Here is an 18084-nt window from a genome sequence, read left to right as displayed (position 1 = left end):
TCCTATCCAGGGTAGGGGCAGCAAGTGAAACAAAAAATATGTTGGAAATTTGATGGAGCCATTATGAGCAGAGTCATGGTTAAGGCAAATGAAACCCGGTCCCCCTTGGCTGAGATAAAACCTCTTTCTGTGTCTTAGGGAGAGAACAGAGCAAGGCTTGTTCCTCTTATCCCTCTCTTACCTCCTATTTAGCATTGAGAGCCAGACCACATTCACTCTTCCCACTGCCTTCCTTCCCTTTCCCTTCCATGCTTGACTTCAACAAAGGCATACCCAACAGCTCATGTGTCCGTTCTCCAATCTTCCCTTTCTCCTTGCCTCTCATTAGCTGCCACCCTTGAATTCAAGTCTAATGCACTCACTTCTGCCCCTCCCCATTTCTACTGCTTTTCTCCAACCATCCCGGTGGCTTGGCTTTTTCCTATCTCCCACCCGAGAACATCTCTGATATAACCCATTTTGAATTCATGCCTAGATTAAACATATATTTCAATCCAGGCATGGATCAGTCACTGTCTTTCCTATGCATAGAAGAGATCTCATAGGGAACTTCTTAAATGGCCTTCTACACTAGGATAGATGAATTAGTGTAATGATGCCCTCCAGTTCTGAGCATGAGACGTTCATGGCCAGGTTTGTGAGAAAGGTCAGAGACCATTCAGAGCAATATTTGATCATTCCAGTTTCAGGAATAATTCAAGAAGGGAGTTGACAAATCAAAAAAGAGTGTGGGCAAAGCTACAAGGATAATAAAAAAAATCTGCAAGGCAAATCACATTACCAGAACTTGCGTAAACTTTGCATGTTTTGCTTGCTGGAAGAAATCCTAGGAGATGTAAGTTTACAGCTTTCAAAATATTTATAATGATGTCAAAAGAAAAAGGAGAAACATTTGTTCACTGTGTGCTTCTGCTGGAATAAAAAAACAGGAAAAAAAAAAAAACCAAAGTAGATTTGCAAACAAGCAGTTCTTCTTTCTCTCCTATTTTAGAGATTCTTCTATTGAGAGCAGTTTGGAAAGGAAAGGTAAAAACATCCTTATAGTTACATGCACTGATCATACACATTGATCTGAGAATATAAAAAGATCTGACTGAAATGTAGTTAGTTATTTATCACATTTATACGGCCACCCATTTCACCAGAAATGACTCTGGGCAGTATACAGTGGGTAGTGTACAATCATGATTTAAAACATAAACATATACACGTAGTTCTCGACTTACAATCATAACTGAGCTTGACAAATAAGTCATAAAGGTCATAAAGCAGGACATCATGTGGCCAGGCCTGATTTTACAACCTTTTTGCAGCGAACACCACAGTCATTAAGCAAACCTATTATTTTTTCATTATGGCCATTTTTTTTCTTGGAAACTGGAAGCAAACACCAGTTTCTGGGGGAAAAAAAACCTCATAACAAATTGTAGTCATGTGACTGTGAGGCGTTGTAAATGGCCATAAATTCAATACCCAAAATATGACCAAAGATTACCTGTAAAGTCCGTCATTCTGTGCTTTACATGGGAGGAAATCCATGGGACTTTGTTCTAAATCCCACTGGGGATCAGAAACAAAACTACTGCTATTTCAATTTTATATGCACATTTAGATGAAAATAAATACTACTGAGTTATGGATGCTCAGGGAGTTTCCAAGTTTGAAACAGAAAATCTGAAAATCCTAAAGCTGTTGAGATACTAGTCTAGGGACCATATGAATGCATCCTAAACTAAGTAAGAATGACTTGTGAGAAAAAGAGGGAACCTAACAAAGGGGCAGTCCACATTTCCCTATAAATTCTCAGATTGAAATAATAGAAGAGATATACAATTATGAACTCTGGGTTCTTATTTCTATTTTTACCAATTAGCAAACTGACTGTCATGATTTTAATATTTGTTTAAAGTCAATCTGAATCTTGTTCTTTTAAGAGCAGAATTTAGGACTGAAGGTACTGGTAATAAACCCTGTGTTTAAAATTTCTTAAAAGATAGATTCATATTAATTCCATGATAAATGTGCAAAGAAATGCAAGAGTTGGTTGCATTTGGTTTGGTTTGCTTATGTTCCATGGAATGCCATCTGGCTTTTCAAGGACATCTTGATGTGTGTCCTCCAAGCCTTTGCATGTACACTCAAATCTCTCTGCTGCTTATGATTGTTTATTATCCCATATTATAACATTCAAGGGCAAAAGAAAGATTATCCTGCATTATCTTCAATCTAATTATTATTAATACAGCATAATTAGGGTACATGGCACTTTCCAGTTACATAGCAAAATAAACAGACCTGCTTGGGAATTCAAATGCTTTAAAAGTGAAGGATGTGTTTTTGCTACAATATAATCACATTGCTACTTGTAGCTGGTTTCAGTAGTAGGACAATCACCAAAGAAGAATTGTGGCATTTTTATTTATGGCATGTATCATCAAATTATGCACTTTCTTTTCTTGGGTGCTGGTCATAGGCTCTAATAGGCAGGGCTCAGCCCTGGGACCTGTTCCATTTTATTTTGCACAGCCAGAGCTCAGCAACTCAACACATGTGGGCCAATGATACAAGATAAATGAATGAGCTTCCCTTGCCTTCCCAACCAGTTTGAATCAAGGATAGGAAGACTAGGAGCGTTAAAACCAGAACTTGCAAACAGACTCTAGAACTCCTGCATACTTCTGATAAAGTTTGCTCCCAACTTCCAAGTAGGGATGGGAAGATAATCTTCAGAATAGAGGCCTGAACTCTGAATTCATACATTTAAAGTTAATGTTGACTTAAAATGCAATTGAAAGGTGATTGATTTAGAGAGCTACTTAGGGAACCTGTGTAAAGTGGCAGCTGATTTAATTTGTTGCTTTGGAAAAGTCAGAGGCATTTTAAAGCAGTTTATGCTGTAATTAAAAGTGCTCCAATTAGGAAAAGAAAGGCCACCCCTCATTTTGTGGTGGCATTTGCAGCTAACTTTAACATGAGTTTTTCTAAATATGTCTTAAGCTCTAAGGGGAGCACTGAATTTTAGTCTCTTTCCCTTTTCCTCTACTATTTCAACATTCAAAGGCACCTGATTAAGAAACTGCCCCCCCACCCCCAAATTTTATTTAAGCAGTAGGGGAACTACGGTGCGGCTTTCCAGAATTTTTACCGAGTTCCACCGAAAAAGCACGCATATAAAAATATTGTATCAATCCGGGTCGATCTAACCACCCACGTGGCCCGACCTCTTTTCTCATCTGTTTATTTATTATATTTTTGTCCCGCCGTACTCAAGAAAAAAAAAAACTTCTAGCAGATCTTCCACCAGATCTTTCAGAAACCAAAGAAGGCAGCAGGGGTGGCTTCGCCAGAAGGTAAAACCCCGATCTTCAGATCTAAGGGAGAACTAGCGGTAGCGGCGAAGCAATGGCAAAAAAGGGAGACTCGCCGGGACTCCCCGGATCCTAAGCTCAACCGAGGAACTGCATGGAAGTGAATGGGAGGCGGGTCATGTGACTCGCCGCAGCGCCGGGATGTGCACATGCATCCTTGCGATGGGCAAAGGGAGGGAGGCGAGGCTTCGGAGGGGTCACGTGTCTTTCCCGGCTCTCCTCCTCCTCCTCCTCCTCCCCCCCCCAGCTGCGGAGCCAGCCAAGCAGCTGGCTGGGAGGGCTTCTTTCACCACCGTCCAACGACTGCCGCAGCGCAGCTGGAAAGAAAGGGGAAGGGACAGGCCGCCGGCTCCGGATCGATCGCCGGGTCCTTGCAAAGCCTCTGAAGGGTCGATGGATACCCTCTCCTGCTTGTGAGGCACACGGCGCAGTGGCGCCTTTGGAAGTGCCTCGAAGCCAGCATGTGGACTGGGTAGGAAGTCTTGAGTCTGCAGTGAATTTCCGACTGGGGTGGCGATGCTGGTCACAGTGGCACTTTGCGTGCCTTTTGCCCCTCGGGGGTGGATTGTATTCCCGTAATCTGCTTTTGCAGCTCATCCGCGGGAGAGACTCCGCTTCTTAGGTTCAGGAAGCCCCGGCTGAACGTTGCGGAGGCAGCGGCGGGATCCGGAGAGGAGTCCCCCGCGAGCGCCGACTGAGAAAAACTGACTAGAGGGGAGGGGATGCGGTGTTGACTAGCTTGCATTTTCCGGATAAGAACTTGTGTGAGTCTGATGACGGGGAGTAGCCCCTCCAAGACAGTTCCGCGGCTGACGTGTAAATTGGAATGGTTGTGCACCGTGGTCAGCGAGGGGTCTAGATTTGAACTGGTGTAAGGTTCAGTTGGAGTGATCCAATTTTACTCCCTGAAGCGGAATATTCAGATGAATTCCAGAGGTGCTGGGGAGCCTTAACTCCCAGAACTGCAAAATCTCCATCTAACTGGAGGTTCTGGTGCATGCAGTCCCAGTGATAAGCCCTAGGTTTGAAAATGGCAAAAGTGTTGCATTCTGAAATTCCACAAATTCCCCTGCAAACATACCCAAAGATATACCTGCAGGTGTATGAAATACCTGTCCAAGGACTGACAACAGTGAGATGGATTCATGTGTGTGTGCGTGTGTGCACATGTGAATGGAAATGTTGGTGCATTTCCAGGTTTGGAGGAAACAGAAAACATTTGGGATGCCTCCAAACCTACCTGGCTACCTGATTGCTATACTTCCTCTGCTTTTTCCTCTTCCTTGTTCCCATTACCTCACAGCCACTATTGCTTCCTATTCCTTGTACTAACTAGCCATCCACCCAGCAAACAACATGGAAAGTAAGTGTTCTGCTGGTCATCCACCTACGGTATTGCTGTACAATTTAAAGTGCTTGGATGCAGTTTCAGCCACTGGTTGACATGTGTTCTTTTGTGGGGCCCCAGATGTACATCTCATTAGACTTGATAATTGGGCATTAGACTTGATAATTGTCACTTTAGATCCAAAATCACTCTCTTCCAAAGATCCAGTTCTGCACATTGTGCAGAAGGGTACAGTACTTCTTTCCAGCTTGTTAGCTAAAGGTTCATCCCATGAACTGAAAAAAAAAAAAAAAAGAGTGACGGGAAATCAAAAGTGGGCTGATGACATTGTCTGGATGCATAATAAAAGTCTGATATTGGCATCTCTATGGGGCAGAGCTCAAGTGCTAGCTTCCAGAAACCAACAGCTTTGACATATTCATATCTTTGTGCTCAGGACCATGAAGGAAGAATTAAAGTTAGGTTGAAACTATCGGGGGTAAAGACTAGGAAGATTGATTCTAAATCTAGCACTTTGGGCTCTTCAGTATCTATTTTTGCCTGCTTACTATCTTTGAAAGGGTAAAGGACCATCTCAGGTGTGATGCAGAAAGAGAAATAGTACGCAATTGGACTCTTTTTGCTTGCAATAACGTTTTGGTGTTTGCATGGGCAATGGACGTGCAGAACCACATTTATCTTGGTCCAATTGTTGCTGTGCCTTTGAAGTCCTAAGGACATGAGTGATGTGTGTATTGATCTTGAGACAGCCAGTGATTGTAGGCTCTGCTGCCAAGGAATATGCATGTTATTTCAGGAATTCCTATGCCAGAAATCCTACTAAGTCGATCGTGTATAAACATTTTTATATATATTGTCCAGCACTTTAGATTATGTTCCAAAAAAGCTTTCTAGTATTAGTTAACATGTCAGCAGATCTCCCATTTACAATTGTGGCATCAGGTTGATGATGTGGTATTGCAGTGTGAGAAATATTATGGAAATCAAAGAGGACTGCATGAAGTGGCTTGATTCTCTCATTAAAGCAAAGCAGAATACCAGAAGAATACTAGCCTTACGAGTGTTATTTTTGTGCTAATAACCAGTGTTGTTTCTTTTATTTGTTTATATATTCAGAGAGCTTTAACTAGTCTGTGTGAAAGCGGGGGAGGGGGGGAGGAATGATGAAGTTGTCTTGTAGTTTCCCAGTGAATAATTTCTCTCCACATTTCTACACAGTGGAATCTCTTTATTCTGGTGTCAGAGGAAATTTCTTTCACGGAAGAGGGAAGCCGTGCAGATTTCTTTCTTGGGCATATTCCTTGCAGAATTCTACCAAAAGTCATCTAAAGGCATTTCATACAGGAAATTGCTCTTGTCAGACCAGCTCTGCAGGGAACTCATTGGGCCTTTTGCTAAAAGTGCAGATCCGGCACATTTCTCTCTCCCCTCCTCCTGTTTCGGCAGAATTAGATTTTTAAAAAAGATCTTGCTAACAACTTCCCATTGTGAAGAGATTTTGTGAGGCAAAGGTTGGCCTTCCTCACTAAATTGGAATGGTGGATTGCGGCTCTTTACTTGGGCTCATGGTTTCAGGGAAGAGCATCTGTAACCTTGAAGCCTGGATTGAGGACTGTCTCTTTCGACAGCTTCAAATTAAAAGTCTGCTAAGAAAATGACTCATGATACTTATTGATATTTATCCCAACACTTTATTGTGTCATATTATCTTGTTAATTTCATTTAAATTTGGGAGGGAGGAGTTCCTTCACCAAAAGCTTCTTCTTGAAAAGAGCAGCTACGATGGATTACTAAATAGCAACTGTTCTTGAAAATAAAGACCAGATTGCCATTTTAATCCAGACTAACAGTGGCAACTGCACTGTTTAGTGATTCTGAAATTTACCCTCAGTGGTTGCTTTCAAATAATTCAAATAAACATAAAGTGCTGGAATTGAGCAAAAATCATTACTGGACAGTGTAATATTCCTAGATATCGATATGGCTGAAAGCCTGTTTAACTCCATGCAGGTCAGAAATGACATCTGCAAAATAGGAAGGAAACAGGATGGACTATTATATAAGCTATTGCAAGAAATGGTCAACAGACAGCAAAGACCAGAGAAAAGAGCTGTGGCCAATTTTTTTACATTGTTAAAGTAGGGGTTAAGTTTTAAACTCTTGAGTATTATGTATATGGGTAATATAGATGGTTAGAGTTCTAGACTTTGGAGAAGCTGTTCTTTGCCAGGACAAAACTAATGTCAGATCTGCAATAATAATTATTTACCTGTTCAGGTCTTGTCTTTTATTTCCCATGATTGCTCTTGTGGGTAGGCTGTAGTTGGGGAATGAGGTTTATTGCAATGGCCTGAATGTACGGGTATCTAGATGATGTATTTTGAAAGCCAGGAGGAAGTTCAGTACATGAGAACGTGTATTCAGGATATGGGAGCATTTAATAGACATGTTCATTCATCCCTGCTACATCCTGTAGGAAACCAGTTGTACTGTTGACTGCAACAGATAGGCATTATAGAAAGGCAACTTTCTTCTTTTTATCTAATGTTGGTAGATTACCTCAAAGGTGCTTTTTCAAAAGGCAGCTGACCTTTCTTTGTTTTTTCTTGAAGATATTTTGCTTCTCATCCAAGAAGCTTTATCAGTTCTGACTGGATGGTCATGGTGGTGGGGAATGGAAGGATTTGCTCTAATTCTTAGGGTTTGGGGCCAGAACTAATCCTTCCATTCCCCCCTACCCCCATCATACAGTCAGAACTGGTGAAGCTTATTGGATGAGAAATGAAACATCTTCAAGGCAAAACAAAGTCCATTTGCCTTTTGAAAAACACTGTTGTGACAACCATGACCCCGAATGACTGAGAATCTCCATACAGTAGACTATGTCCCAAGTTTATTTCTCAGCATCTCCAGAATGGACTACGGAAAGCCTTTTATAAAGAAGTTGGAGATTTATTCATACATGTTGCAGTCTCCATGGATCTGAGAAGAATCTGGTTTTGGGCAGGGAGTGATATTGATATTGAGCTAGATGGACCAATAATGAATCGGCGAGTCTTTGAAGCTTGAACTAAGCATAAAAGGGAAAGCTAGAAGAATATTGATTTTCTTTTGTTCCGTTGTGTCTGATTCTTAGAAACTGCCTTGCACAAGTTCTTGCAATTTTCTTGACAAGGCTTTTCAGAAGGAGTTTGCTCTTATCTCCTTTCTAGGACTAAGAGAAAAACGACTGTCCAAGAACACCCAACTGGTATAGTCTCCTGGTTTCTAGCCTGATGCTTTAAACACTTCACCAAACTGGGTGTAGGGAGAGGGAAAGTGGCATAGAAAAAGTGAAGAAAAGAAAGAAAATCAGTGACAGGAAAAAAGTATTTGTAAAAATACAGGAACATTTTTAAATTTTATTCCTTTTTGTTACATAAAGGTTTCCTACTTCCTCCTGTATCCTAAGGATTTGTGAAAATTAGTTTTTTTGTATTCCTAGAATTTTTATAAATAAGCTACCCAAAACAGGAAACCTTCAGTTTGCTGCCTTAAATAAAAAAAGGTTCATACTTCTACATTTTACTAAGGGTCAGATAACTGGAAATTTTCTGATTGCTGTTCATTTATCTTTGCTGAGTTGTCGCTAAACAACACTTTCTAACAGAATGCCCAGCCTTGAACTATTTGTAAATATCTGTTTTCCTCATGAAAGCATGCAAGCGTAGTTACAATTTCTATACAGTAGGTAAGTAGCAGGTCATAAGCACTTCAAGAAAATTGACAATAAAGTATTTGTGGGAATAAAAGATTTTAAATATAATTCACACCTTTCTTCGTCTGATTTAGGAAATGATTTAGGACCTGAACTATTTTGCTCAACTGACAGTTGTTTTTAAAGAAACTCTTGCTGACTGAGCGCCTTTTAAACTAGACAAGCAGAAGTTTAGATGTTTCTGTTTGTGAATGAATAGTTGCCTTTTTCTGCATGTAAACTATATATGTCAAACGTGAGTGAAATTTCATTGCACATCACATCACACTGCATTAAGTTTTTAATTAGCTGTTATACATGGAAGCAGAACAGCCAACTGGCATGTCCATCTTACAGAATGTATGTGATGATAGAAAGAGAAAATCAGCAGTTTGAAAAAGATTTTGGATCTCTTGAACTTGAGAAGCCGAGATATAGATTCCCAGTTGTGCCATGGGTTAAATGAGACATTTTTTCCTATGTTCTACTATGGCCTCTGTTGTTCCAACTAGCCTTAGAATAATAATTACCTAAGAATGTTTTCAAATGTGCTGTAAATGCTGACTCAGTGTGTTTGGTATCTGTTAGCCACACAGGAACCAAGACTTGCTGATTCATTTCTACTTTTCCAAGGGGCAGTGCAGACTCTTGCCAGCATCACCTGGCATCATACTGGAATGCAGGGCATAAATAACATAAGTTATTTGGTACTTTTCTGCTCAATTTTCTGTTTTTAATGCAGCACACTAAACTGATCATAATGACATGTCTTGGACAAATATTACTTTATAGAATCTTCTAAAACATAAAAAAAATATGGAAGGCTTGTTCTGCAATTATTTAAAAAGAACCTGTTGACCACTAGTGATAGATGACCATCTAGTAAACTTCCCATAAATTTAAAAGGAAGTAATGTTTGTTTTTCTTGAAGAAGTTCTGTTAAGTCTCTTCTTTTAAATAATGTAATCCTTCTTTTTAAAGATCATCTATTTTACTCTAGACATACATATTCAGTCTATGCTACAGAGTATGCTAGATGGCTCACAGCAGTTAAATTCAACTCCCAGCTACAAAAACAAATCCCTACCATTCTTCATCTTCAGAAGGTTTTTTTTAAATGTTATTTCAGTTATTTGTAGATTTATTTCCTCCAGGACCTCAAGGCAGTGTACATAACATTCCCTCTCTTTCCCACAACAACCACCCTGTGGGGTAAGTATATTTATTTATTGAAGTTCCCACATTGGGAACTTCAATAAATTCTGCTGCAGAATTTTCTTGAAACCTCTCAAGGCTTTAAATAAGATAGCACCGGGCAGAATTTATTGGTTTGGTTCCAGAGAAGTATTGGTAGAAAGCGATTTTTCACCTCTCTTTCCAACAACAACCCAAAACCTCTCTTGAGAATTGTTGATCGATTGAGTGATAACATGGGGAGATTGAAGAGAAAAGTTTCTGAAAATCTGATGCAGGCATCTTTTGTGACTGATTCTTATTCTTCAGCATGTCCTCATCCCCAACCTCCCTTCCACCCATGCTACATATTCTGTAGCCCTAATGTTTAGGAATTTTTTTTGGATAAGACAGAAGCAACCCCTTCCCAGGATAAGAGGATTACTTTCTCACCAGGGTACCAAGTTTCAGTTATGTTAGACTTTGTTATGTTATGTTATGTTATGTTAGACTTATTATTTTATTTATTTGTTAAAGTTGTATGCTATCCATCTTGCTAGAGGAGATTCTAGACAGCCTACTGACATTCAATTAAAACACATTATTGAACATTAAAACAATAAATAAGAATCTTAAATTTAAAACTCAAATAAAACTAAGCAGTGAATGAGGGAGCAAAGTATGCACAAGGAGCAGGTGAGATATTATTTACTCTATTAGCCACGTCCATCCTGCCATACCTGCATGGGGCCCCAGGCCAGTTGGCACAGCTATGTCTTCAAGGCCTTTCTGAAAGTCAAACGTGTCGGAGCAGATTTCACCTGTGGGGGCATGTTGTTCCAGAGGCTGGGAGCCATGGCAAAAAAGACTCTTCTTCTGGACCCCAACAGCTGAAATACCTTGGCTGACGGGATCTGAAGCACAGCCCCTTCTACCAGAATGGGTGGGATGCACTAATCCCATCGGAGTTAATCTTTCCATTAAAATATCCAAATACTCTTTACATGTTAATTTATATTGGTTGTACAGGTTTAATTCTGACAATAAAGTTCTAATATTTTAATTCTGACAATAAAGTCTACACTGCACTCATAAAAGATTATTGTATCTTTTCTTTTATGTATACTGAGAGCATTTGCACCAAGACAAATTCCTTGTGTGTCCAATCACACTTGGCCAATAAAATAATTTTAATTCTAATTAAGTCCAAGGCAAAATCTGGTATGGAATAAAAGTATTTCTAGAGATAGTCCCATATTTCTTCTATGAGAGATGGAATAATTTTGTCCTACATTCTCTGTTCTGCTTATTACCTGGGTTGGGGCCTGCATCCGATCGACACAGACAATTTCTGAGATTCCCCAACCCAGGTCTGTTTTGAAGGCATAGGGTAAGTATCTCGGGACTCTTACTACTTCAATGTATGCTAAAGCCTCAGGGGCATCTAGTCCCCGCAAGAGCAAAATCTTGGCTTCAGGATCTAGGGCGGGAAAGTGATGAGCCATATGCTTCAGATGAGGTATGTTGCTAGCTACCTCTGGTGTTGCAATGTGGCTGCGGTCATCTGGTATCCCGCCCCATTCCAACATGGGCAGCAGTAGGAACTGGGAACTTCCAGCTAATGACTCTATACAGAGTCCAGTAGCGCTCCTCCCCGCCGTGCGTCTTGGTGCGGTGCACGTTGATATCGTGAAGTGTACTTCTTCCTTCTGAACATCAAAGAGGTTGAAGAATGCAGACCTGGCTAGTGAGCGATTGCTCTGAGGATCCAGTATTACATACATCTTCACTGCTTCTTCTAGGCGTCCATCGGGGTAGACTTTGGCTAAGCAGATCTGGCGACACGAGTGAGGGACTGGTGTGTTATTGCACACTGTCATGCAATTGACACCACTGGCTCTGATTGTGCTTTCGTGGCGCATTGAGGTGCATAGTGTGTTTTCGCAGCATGCTGAGGCTCCTTGTTCAAAGGAGGGTTAGGAGTTGTCTGCTGTGGTGGTTCAGAGTCTGGATGCAGAGCAGTTTCCCAGGATACCTTAATTACATTTACCATGATGCATTCCCTTAAGGGGACAGCTCTCAATTTCTAACTAACTATCCCAAATCCCATTAACTCTAAACTGTCTGGACAGCACATTCTCTCATTCCCCTACTTTATTGAATACTAAAAGTCTTTCTAATGGATTCTTAATTTCTTGTTTCATTGATTTTTGAACCAAGGTTTCATTTATTACTATTAAATCAGACCTTTAACTGTGCTAATTGGGCTGCTTCATAACTGAGCATAAAATTTGGGGTTGCTAATATCTCATTAGGCTTTTCCATTCTTTTTCATGATCAACTAATTTATTCTGAGTCTTCTACTGCAAATAAAAGTATTTAGCCATTTTCTATCTTCTTATTAGCACACTTCTATTAATCAGAAAGTGGATATAATGATTCTTTTAATATTTCCTTGTATTAAAGTAAACACTGTTGTCCCCGTTAATTCCCTCAGGCAACTAAAAACATATGAAATGTTTAATGCTGGCAGTCTGCAATATTGTACAGGTTAGGGATTATCTTTTTGGTTATCCAACAGATGATGATTAGTTAAGGATATTTGTAGTAGCTATTTATAATATCACCACAGCATCATTTTGTTAATAAAGAAAAGGTAGCTGGACAGCCTGAATAGCTTGATTTGCTCTACTGTGCCATAGCGCAGGTGGGATTTGATTGTTCATATTAAGAAGATCTCTGCATATAGAAAATCAGATGTCAGGCAAATGTAGTATCCTTTCTCACCAGCATACAGTTTTCTGCAGGGACATGGGAGATTAGGGAACTGTCTGCACAGCACCATCAAATAGGATTGTCTAATGCTCCGGCACTGATTTCTTTTCTTTTCTTTTTGCCAAATCCCAAAATGCTTTCCAAATCTGTGACTTCTGTCTGGGTTAGGCTTGGCTTTTTTCTGGTACTGTTAGTTTTTAAGTCTTCCTGAGAGACTTGTTTTTTTATTAACCATTTTTCCCATCATGCTTAATTATTTCCCTACCTAAATTTTAAATAGTCTTATACTTAAATAGTCTTAATACTTAAGCTACAGGAAAAAAAAAGTGCTGTTGAGGTTGGTTTTTTTTTTTTTTTTTGCCAGTGCTGGCAGTTTCTTAAAAAAAGGATTGGTTTGGATGTGCCTGTCCTGTGATCTATTTTCTCAGATTATTCGGCCACGTTATAAGTCAGTATGCAAGCCAGAAGATGGGATCCAGATTAAAACAGGGAATGAAGTGTAAGATTTGGGGTGAAGATCTTGCTTGATCATGTGAAGATCATTTGGCATTTTTGTTACTCAATTTCTCAAATTAGGTTTAAAAGAGATGGCACCAGAAGTCCTCGACTTACGACCAATTGCTTAGTGGCTGTTTAAAGTTCCAATGGATCTACCTGGGGGATACTTAAGATACAGATTCAAAATTCCAATAGCTTCCCCCTCTTGAAGTTACATGAGTGCACTTTGGGTACTCAGCAACTGGACTGCATTTTATTTATTTATTAACATTGTACGCCACCCATCTCACTATCAAAGATTTACAGCCGTTTGCAGCATCCTGCAGTCACTTGATCTATTTTGCATCAGTTTTACTAAAAACAAGCTGGTTTTCAGCACAGCTGCACCATAATGAACCATTGGGTCATTTAATGATCACAGTGTTGCTTAATGACAAAAAGTCAAAAAGTCATAAAATCAGATTGGTCATATGACCAGCCTGCTTTACAACCTTCATGAGTTATAACTGTGATGGGCAGACTCTGTTTCAGTCCTAACTTGAGGACAACCCTGTATTGCTATTCCCTTCAGATTTCTATGTTCTTCACCCACCTGCATTTCAGTTCTGTCTGGTTGATTTTAAGAGTTGTGTTTTAATAAGGAACTTCTTTTTCCAGGCATCAAAGAAATGCCTGGCTTATTATATTTTCCCCTAACTTTTTTCTTTTAGATAATTGGGTTTTTTTTAACAGATTTTGTTAGTGTCCCATTTTCTCCCTCCAGAAATGATTGTCCCTGAAAACCTTTTCAATATGATTTATTTTTTTTTAAAAAAAAACACCTGTTCTCGAATAGATATGCAGCCAGGCCCCTAAAGAACTTGAGGGCTTTCATCCCAACCACAGAATTTCATAGAACACTTTGTTTCCCCTTTTTTCTAGATCACTGAGCAAAGAACAATGTAAAGTCAGGTACAGGACGTGTCAGTAGCTTCCCAGCTTTTGCTGCACATTGTTTTTGATGCTGAGAGGGACTTTCCTTGATTCCAGGAATGGTAATTCACATTGAACAATAGAGGGCTGATATACAGTGGATGCAGGGGTGGGGAATATTTTTTGCAAGCAAGGTTTCCTCCTTCTTTTCACAATAGTTTGGAGGAGGCATGGGAACTATATCATCATCAGTCGACCTGGGGCTAAACTATGCCTAGTGGAGGCTTAAAGCATTTTCAGAAAGTAAGTTGGCAAACAGCTCTACTGCAAATTGGAAAATTGCCAGCAAATTTCATTTGCTTAGTCTTGGCAGGAGATTTAGGGGCTGAAAAATGGGCCAGTAGGTACTTACACATGGTGGAATGAATCTGATATCAATAGCTTTGTGAAATAAAAATAGACATTTGGGCACTTGCAAAATTCAGGGAAGCTGATTTCATGGAATACCAATGTGCAGAAGCTCCTCAATACCCCATTGCCAGAGCTCTTGATGCTATCTCTTAACTTTGGTTAGGATTGATGCTGATACGCCCTTTAGCAGCCTTCAAGGTGGGGAGAGGAAGCACAGGCTCTATAATCACCATCAAAAGGTACGTCCAATTAAATAAATGCCATTTATTTAATGTTCAGGATTAATATCTGTCTCTTCACTTGGTCCTTTTGAAAGGCTTTGAGCCTTAGTGTCCCAGAGTGATTTGGCTGGCTTCCATCGGACTCCTAGTCAGGCTGTTGGCTGCCTAGTATGCTATTTTACTTGGAATCAAAATTGAAGTGTAAGAGAAGAACTGACAAATCAAACATGTTATTCTTATTTTGCAAAGGTTTTCCCCCCCAAAGATATCCTTTATTTGTTCCTTGCTTCACATGTACTTGAACCAATCTGATTTAATTGCCATTGCTTGATACATATATCTCATTTATTTCTGATCTCTTTTCCAAGGTTGATGTAATCAAATCTTGGCCATAGACTAATGTTGGCTAAACTTGAGCAATTTTTTTCCCAGGATTAACTCACAGGGGTGTCTGGATAATGGCTACACTTCTGCGGTTTCCTGTTTGGATCTTTTCCATGGTGGTTTTTCTTCTCGTGTGTGGCGTATTATTTCAAAAAATTAATTATAGGTAAAAATAATTATGCTTAGGATCTTTATCCTTTTTAAACAAACACAGGGATTTTCAGTGATTCTGAGATCTTTTAGCAATAGCACTTAGACTTATATACCACCCCATAATGCTTTACATCTCTGAGCATTTTACAAATGTCAACATATTGCCCAATAATCTGGGTCCTCATTTTACTGAAGGATAGAAGGCTAAATCCACCTTGAGCCGGACAGGATCGAACTCCAGGCTGTGAACAGAATTAACCTGCAATACTGCATTCTAACCACTCCATTTAGTGATTTATTCATACATTCATACATACACCTGCTCATCTCACATTTATGTAGCTCTAGGCTGCCTACAATAAAGCAAATAAAATACATAAACTACATAATATAAAAAGTAAAACTAAAACACCTAGAAGTTAGGTGTTATCCACTTATTCACATAGCCAAGTGATATGCTGTGCCTGATGGCCAGGGCTTCAAGCTCCAGCTCAATTTAATTTACCTTTGCATTCATTATAACTTGTGAAAGAAACAGCCATTTACTAGTGTTATTACTATTACCAGATCCTCGTCCCTTCCCCCTTTCTTTCCATTTTATATGAGGAAATTTGGGATAGTGTAGAAATGTTTCTGGAGATTCTCAATCATCCAGATCCTGGTTGTCCCAAAGGTGTTTTTACAAAAGACAATTGGACTTCCTTGGGTTTTTTTTCTTGAAAACATTTTGCTTCTTCTCCAAGAAGCACTCATTTTTCAGAATTTGAAGAATTGCCGCTGAAACTCTAAAGGAAACACCCATTCTCTGTATTGATATGTCTGTTTGTGTGTTGGGGATGTGTGTGTGGAGCAGTTACAAAACATAAGCAGCTGCCTTAATGCTATATTATATTAGGCCATTGATAAGAAATGCTGAAAATGATTTTAGGCAGAAGTCTCTCTTTGTCCTGTCTGGAAGAACCAGGAACTGAATCTCAGAACTCCTGCATGCAAAACATTATTATTATGACAGAAAAATTCAATTATTCAAGAGTTTTGTTTTTTTCCATACTCAGAACAAAAGCTTGGCATAGAGAGTGGGATTGTTTTGAAAGTTCTGTGTGGTTTTGAGTGCTGTATCAGACATTTTGCTTTGTGGCTTATGATAGGTTGCCTTTCTTTCAGTTTTTCCATATCCCTTCTGGTTGTGGGACTGCTACTCCTGGCTTGGACTGGATGGAATGGCAGAGGGAATTCCAAGGCAAACAAGCCCTTATTGAAGCACATGGCTCAGAACTGAAGAGCCATTGTGGAGTTTGCTTTAATGCTGGAAAACAAGGGCAGGAATTTTGCCACTGTCTGACCTAGGTTGACGTTTGGGAGTGCATCACTTGGTTTCATTCATAAGCATGGCTGAAACTTTTGAAGTTGTATATATCAAGATTATAATTGTTTGGTTGATTTCTACATTATGGCTAGTGTGTGTGCCTGTGTATCTTGTGCATATTCTTGTATCCTGTTGATGTTGAGCTTCAGAATGTCTTTTCAAATAATTTTTTTTTTAATGTCAAATGCCCTCTGATATTCAACTTCAACAGGAACCAAGAGTATGCATGGAGTCCACACAAAATTATGCTCAGTAATCTTACCAAGCCAGTCAAAAGTCTGTCAAAAGATCTCTGATTTTGTTGTGATTTTACTCTTGTATCTTTTTAATGGTCAGCTGAAGAGTACCTTGAAACTAAAAAGAATTCCAGCTTGATTTGATTGATTTGCTGAACTTTGAATAAATTCTGCTAATGTTATTCTCGATGGTGAGTTTAAAGAGTGCTGTGAAATTCAGTCTTTGTTCTGTGTGTGAACACATATACATTTACACACACACTCTGAATATGATGTGTGTGTGAATGTTTGCTATAATGTTCATGTAAGACCTAAACAATAGTGGCCCTGTTGTGAAAAGTGATGGAGTTAAGATTTTGTTTCATTGGAATATAGCCAATTTAAAATGATCTTCTTTATGCGACGTATTATTCTTCCATTGAGCTATAATCCATTTTTGGCTGTGTTATGAAAGAGTATGTATATGTGTGTACATGTACACATACACATACACACGTACACATACACACACACACACATATAACACTTTCATAAAACAGCCAAAAATGGATTATAGCTCAATGGAATGTATTATTCTTCCATTGAGCTATAATCCATTTTTGTATAGCTGGAGTAGAAAATATCCAAGCAATTTGAGAGGTTGATGGAGACTGAAGTTCAGCTATATTGTAGAAGTCAAATATTCTATGTATATCTATTTGTGCATGGAAAAGTTTGTGTATAATTTGAAAAATTATTGTCACAAATGTGGGAATAGATAAAAATTCATTACTATGCAAGGGTGAGGTTGCTTTGACCTATATATTAATGCAATGTACAGTATCTTCCTTCCAGTGGCATCTGCAGCAACTTCCACATCAACCCTGTCCCCTGTAATCTGGACCTCTTTTCTTCCTGGTTAAAGTGAGGAAGAGCTGGGTTTCAGTGATGGTGAATGAATTCCTGAGAGAAGAGAAGCTGCCTTCCTCTTTGAAGGAGACAGTGATGTGTCCCTTCTTAAGGAACCATTGCTCAACTCAGATATACTAAATAAACCACTGACCTGTCTCCAACTCTTTCTGGGGAAAAAGAAAATTGTGGTGAAAATGCAAAAAGACTTGAATGAAACACATTATTTGGACCTGTTGCAATCCGGTTTCAAGCCTGGATACAGTACAGAGACAGCTCTTGGTGCACCTGGAAGGATCTGATTTGTGGTAGTGTACTCTTCTCAACAGCTTTTGACACCACTCATTGTTTATCCTTCTGAGTGGGGAACAGGGGTGGGATTCTATGTGGTTGGACTATAGAACCGGTTGTTATAATTCTGCTCAGTTTGAAGAACTGGCAAATCGTACCACTGGCTGGCCCCTCCCCTCCCTGCCCACTCACTCTTTACTTGGCATGTACGCCATCCAACTTGCCTGCGTTAGCCTAATTTTTGGTAAGTTGCTATTTTTTTTCTTTTTTCCCCCCAACCATCAGTTGTTCCGACTATTAGCTGTGCCGGGAGATTTAGATTAG

At 39.5% G+C, this 18084-nt stretch overlaps 1 protein-coding gene across 19 annotated transcripts in view; it reads left to right on the top strand.

The window, feature by feature from the left end:
* The first annotated feature begins 3628 nt into the window (after nucleotides 1-3628).
* Nucleotides 3629-18084, top strand: part of RAB3IL1 (RAB3A interacting protein like 1) — a 33198-nt gene continuing 18742 nt past the window's right edge. For 9 of the 19 annotated variants that reach the window (XM_087920875.1, XM_087920873.1, XM_087920866.1 and 6 more), the window contains exon 1: nucleotides 3629-4731. In XM_087920875.1, the coding sequence (XP_087777001.1) occupies nucleotides 4514-4731 (218 nt within the window). In that variant the 5' untranslated portion in view covers nucleotides 3629-4513. Of the gene's footprint in view, nucleotides 4732-14359; nucleotides 14461-18084 lie in introns of those variants that run through there. The other 10 variants (XM_026706733.2, XM_026706729.2, XM_026706728.2 and 7 more) reach the window with 3 other exon arrangements.

Source organism: Pseudonaja textilis, chromosome 1 (assembly GCF_049901715.1).
Source record: "Pseudonaja textilis isolate UNSWEBS1 chromosome 1, rPseTex1.2, whole genome shotgun sequence".
NCBI lineage: Eukaryota > Metazoa > Chordata > Lepidosauria > Squamata > Elapidae > Pseudonaja > Pseudonaja textilis.
This window is presented reverse-complemented; position numbering and strand designations above follow the sequence as displayed.